Raw genomic sequence first — 5,149 nt, 5'->3', positions numbered from 1 at the left:
TTTTTTTATGTCAACGTTGGATATTGTCATTTCACATGATGGAATCTGTGGGACAAGATATGATCTATAGTAGACCAAGTATCTGGTGTAGTCTATATTAATGTCAACAGTAGGAGCTATAGCCTATGGTGATGTCAGGGACGGGAGCTTTAGTTTATGTTGATATCAGGGACGGGAGTTTTAGTCTATGGTGATGTCAGGGACGGGAGCTTTAGTCTATGGTGATGTCAGGGACGGGAGCTTTAGTCTATGGTGATGTCAGGGACGGAAGCTTTAGTCTATGGTGATGTCAGGGACGGGAGATTTAGTCTATATTGACGTCAGGGACGGGAGGTGTAGACTATGATGACGTCAGGGACGGGAACTGTAATATGTGACGTCACACATGGATATGTAGTTAATGGTGACATCAAAAACAGGAGACGTAATTTACGATGACGCCAATATGAGAACTGTTGTCAATGGTGACGTCAACGATATTTAATGTAGTCTATAGAAATATTTCGAGTCTATAGTGTCATGCATAGAGTCTATAATAACGAACATGTAAGGCGTATTGAATTAGTCTATAGCGTCGTGATAGGTCTGGTGGAATTACGATTATATTGTGTCGTTTAGGTCTAGTGTAGTTAAACGATATGGTGGGTTAAGTAGATATGGTGACGTAAAGTGTCTATGGTTTAGGGTATGGAACAACTTTTTACGGGATTTCTAGAAAAAAAGGAACATTTTCAGAAGTATCAATGATCGGTGGGTTTTCCAGATGAACAATTTTCCTAATAACCTATGAATCGGTCAAATACTTGTTGATGAAAAGTTCTACTTCCTCCACGGCGTCCGGACGATGAATGTCCGATAATACTTTTTTGAGTTCATGTAGACTTTTTTTGTCATCTTTCCATTGTTTCAACAATTGCTCTGTTGGATTAGGTTGATTCTCTAGGTAAGTCACGTGTGCACCACCTAAATCCATATGGGAAGCTAAATCACGGAAGTCACCAGCGTCAGAATTTGTCTTTGGATCAAGTAGGATTATTAACTTCCGGTCTAATTCTTGGCGTGGGTCCCCTTTATGGGATAACTTATTTACCTGAACAAAAAACAAACCGGTTTCAATATTTTTTTTTTTACCACGAACAGATAATATGCACGTAATCAACAAGTGAAAATCGAAAGTGTTTAGAAAACGGTTTTACCAATATATTTTCTTTTACACGCAGTTTACAAGGTAAAGTGGACATTTTAAATAAATCATTTTAACGGCTGTCATTCATAATAATGGATGCACGCATGCATTATTCTCCTTGTGACAATACCGATAAAAACTTCAAACGATAACCTACCGGCGCAACGTGTTCTGCCGAGACTTGGAGTGAGACCTTTCGTTCCACTGTCTGCTGCTGAGACTGGAATTCGCAGTAGATTTTGCTGGTAGATGGAGTAGAGGGGTCAAATACAAAGTTCGAGTAGGGTGTCATTGCGTGCCAAACACTCTCAAAGTCCATTTACTGTAATAGAGTGGTAACAAGGCATGTACTGTAATAGAGTGATAACAAGGCATTTACTATAATAAAGTGGTAACAATGCATGTATTGTTNTAACAAGGCATTTACTGTAATAGAGTGGTAACAAGGCATGTACTGTAATAGAGTGGTAACATGGCATGTACTGTAATAGAGTCGTAACAAGGCATTACGTCGACATATTTATTTACAGTATTAGGTCATATAAAAGTATGGCTTTGTATGCCTTCCTTACAAAGAAATCCTCGTCCCTCTGTTGTACCGAGTGGAGTTACGTTAGTTTTGACACGTCATATAGATTCAGTGGTTAAATAAATAATATAGCACTTCTTCAGTGTAATAATTTTGGTATTCGTAATATTTGGTTCAATATACATCAACAAAAATAAACATGGACTTGCTACATCACTGTTTCTTCTTCAGTTCACAGAAATACTAGTAATAACCACCGGGAACTGAGAATTTGTTACAGCTTTATAGAGCCACGTTTTCCATATTCATGAGGTTGACGTCAGCCACGTGCCGAAACATGTGGTGTGAATGGCTGCTTTGATTCCAAAAAGCGCAGCGATTTCCCCCCAAAATAACCAGCCAATCAACACCACATGTTACATTAACCCTGTGCATATGGAAAAAGTGGCTCTATGACTGAAAAACTTTAAAACTCGGAAATCGCATGTGGAGATCATGTCCGTGAAGGGGAGAATTCATTGTTTGTGCATAAAGGAGTTTTCAAAAAGAATAACAATATCCGTCTTTCCAACAGTACTAAGCATTTTATTTTTGCATCAACTAGAAATGTATGGCGGGTCGACTTTTCGACATGAGAACTTTCCTCACTTTTCATATTTATAATCCTTGAGTTGGCTGTTCTACCGAACGTTGCCCTACACCCCGCAAACGTGAAAAACTACCCTGAACACCTTAGTGTAGCTGTTACAAGTTCTCAGGTCCCTGTGGTAATTTTCTTTTTCAGTATAAAATTTAAAAACGTATCCCATTGTACAGCATTGATAAAGCAATACACGAATTTGCCCGACAACCTAGTACACTATGTTGGTGCTAGTAAAGTGTATTACCTGTGTCTTCTCCCCACACAAATTCCATCCTTGCACGTCCGTCTTCAACGAGACCGTGAGGTCTTTGCCGTTGTCATGGAATATAAGAGGCACTGGGGCGTTAGCCATGCTTCCATCTAGTTTGCTTTCCACTTTATCAACGCCCTGTATTAAAAATTCAAGTGAGAAAGTAACATTCAGAAATGAGCTTACGAATATGTCCTAAGACCAAACATGTCGCTACTAGATTTCCGTCTACCATCGTTATCATACGCATACAAGGATGCACATCTGTATCATACCAGACCGACACCCAAGCTCCAGTCTCATTGGTCGCTGTAATAGCCGACCGAATCAAACGGCATCTTTGGTCTCCATCTTGCAATGTTATCAGGAAAATTAGAAATCATTCCGCCGTTCTGGTGATAAAATAATGTTCCCTTCACATTGGGGAAAACCTCAATCAAATTACGTGGTCTGTTTTAACTATCAGAACCAAATACGTGTATGTTGTAACGTGTTTTATAGGCATGGGATAAGACATTTGCAATTTAATTGAGCTTTGCTGAAATGAAATGAAAACACTTGTATATAAAATGAAAACCTTATTTAAACATGTTATCAGAATAACAAAAATGTTTGCGAACATTCTTTAAAAACTGGTCATAATTTCCTTAACTTTTGTCACGCCTCTCAACGTCGCCTTCTAATGACCTCATGTCTATTATCTTCAATGAGACGTTAATATTGAAAGACGTCCCATTGTTTAAACTACGTGTATATTGTGTATGAGGTCACGATGACCGTTATTACATTAAAAATTCGCCGAGCATAGGAATGTATTCGCTGCATTACATGGTAGTCACGTGTTTAGGTAATACAAAGACGAAAACCTTAAAGATACTTAGCAGTCTATATGATTTAATCTAACCTTGATTTCTGTGTCGTAATCGTTGATGCAGTATATTCTAGTTTTGAACATGACGCCCATTTGAAGCGTTGGAGTGAAGGCGATCAACTTGACTTTCTTTGCAGCCGTTTTATCTGGCTGAGACTCTCCTACCATTGTGTACAATGTGAAATGTTTAAGACTGACTGTTACATCAGATTCTGTAAAATCTCTCTCCTCGTAATCGTCATGTGTTAAATTCGTCCATTCCGACTGGTTGTCAAGGTTACCCTGACGTTTTATCACCCGCGGTATCCAATCACTTATTACTTGGACACCGCAATGTGGAAACGTCAACTTGACAGGTTTAGCAAACCGTATACAAGGTTGACACACCACCACAGGACTAAGATGTGCTTGCTTCTTTTTTAACTTCGGGAGAAGAGCTTCATCCCACGTGATTCCTAAAGTTATCAGCTTAGATTCGTTCAACGCACCAGGAGGGATTTCTAAAGTTAAACCTGACATCTTAAGTATGTCGCCATTTTTACCGATACTTTTGTGAACGAAAACACCCTTTTCTTGGGACACAGATTTGCTAGACGAGTCGGGAGTTGCTATGGGGTTCTGCATTAGAACAGAGGTCGGTCGACCCTGCCAGATTGATTGTCGAGAGAGAGGCGACAGCGTGCCCACCGTGTCTCTTTCATCATAACTCTCTATGTCAATCTCATCCACTGTAGCAACAGCATCACTAGCGTCGGCGTCGCGGGAAAAGTCTTGCGTCATAGCTACCATCTGCGGCATGGCAGTCCGGGAACCAAACATGAGGGTGTGTCGATTTTTAACTTTGATTGTGTATTGTGGTTTGATCTTGAACGACACGGGACTTTGAGAAAGGCCATGTTCATTGCCGTGTATACTATTGCCATTTGTACTGTATGTGTCACACATGTCCACTGCACTGTCCGCTCTCATTTCTCCTTTTGGTTTGGATCTCGTCCTAGAGACCACAACTTCCGGTTCCGTCTCCACCCCGGTCCCGCCCTCTTCGGCTGACTTCAGCTTGTCAATTTGTTCATTCAGATCTAAAATTTCATTGTTTTGGAATCTTAGTTTCTTTATCACGAGAAACACAACAACGATGAAAGCTATGATGACCAACAAGAGGAAAAGGCCCAACACTATGAATCCCGCAATCTGAAATCAAAAGCATTAATTATCTTTTTATATTTATCGGTGGCAAATATTCGTAAAGATAAAGTAATTGTTTTTTTTTTACTGTTTATAAACACTAAAATACCTTTGCTGTTTTTGGCGCACATATATTGATTGGAACCATTTTCTATCGTTTGTCCCTGTATGACCTATTTCTGTTGATGGTTATCAAGACTATCAAATATAGTTAACTTATATTGTGTTGATGGACCTGTTTAGATTGCTTTCATCGAAGCGCGTGACTTACATTACATACACATATATTTGTGTAGTATATAACCTTGACCTGTTACACAGAACGTAACTACTAAGTACTACACAATATGTAAATCAGGGTGTATTTATACACACGTATATCACATATCTGGTGTCTAATAGAATGTTTATTTAAGAAACCCTTCAAAAAGTGACGAGACTAATAAGTAAGCATCTGTTTCTGTATTATTACTCACCACGCCTAA

The 5,149-nt window shown here is 39.2% G+C and overlaps 2 protein-coding genes across 2 annotated transcripts; both read right to left on the bottom strand.

Moving 5' to 3' along the window:
* Window positions 1-6: 6 nt before the first annotated feature.
* On the bottom strand, window positions 7-1,506 carry LOC110455537. Its single transcript, XM_021505723.1, has 2 exons — window positions 1,344-1,506; window positions 7-1,090 (listed from the first exon to the last, which is right to left on the bottom strand). Exons 1-2 carry the CDS (start codon window positions 1,503-1,505, stop codon window positions 785-787), a joined length of 468 nt encoding a protein of 155 aa, XP_021361398.1. The 5' UTR covers window position 1,506; the 3' UTR covers window positions 7-784.
* LOC110455546 (netrin receptor UNC5B-like) lies at window positions 1,434-4,670 on the bottom strand (the record flags this gene model as incomplete). The annotated part of the gene is made up of 3 exons (XM_021505734.1): window positions 1,434-1,508; window positions 2,603-2,746; window positions 3,513-4,670. Coding segments are annotated over 3 exons (1,305 nt in total), but the record flags the coding sequence as incomplete, so codon positions are not given.
* Between the last annotated feature and the right edge of the window lie 479 nt (window positions 4,671-5,149).

The sequence above is a fragment of the Mizuhopecten yessoensis genome, unplaced genomic scaffold, assembly GCF_002113885.1.
Source record: "Mizuhopecten yessoensis strain PY_sf001 unplaced genomic scaffold, ASM211388v2 scaffold8261, whole genome shotgun sequence".
Classification (NCBI taxonomy): domain Eukaryota; kingdom Metazoa; phylum Mollusca; class Bivalvia; order Pectinida; family Pectinidae; genus Mizuhopecten; species Mizuhopecten yessoensis.
Note: the sequence above shows the minus strand (reverse complement) of the source record. Positions and strands in the feature narration are given on the sequence as shown.

Coding starts and splice junctions, on each gene's coding strand:
- LOC110455537 (XM_021505723.1), bottom strand. CDS start 1,505: ATGGACTTTGAGAGTGTTTGGCACGCAATGACACCCTACTCGAACTTT. Junction 1,091..1,343: donor CGGCAGAACACGTTGCGCCG/GTAGGTTATCGT, acceptor TTTTTTGTTCAG/GTAAATAAGTTATCCCATAA.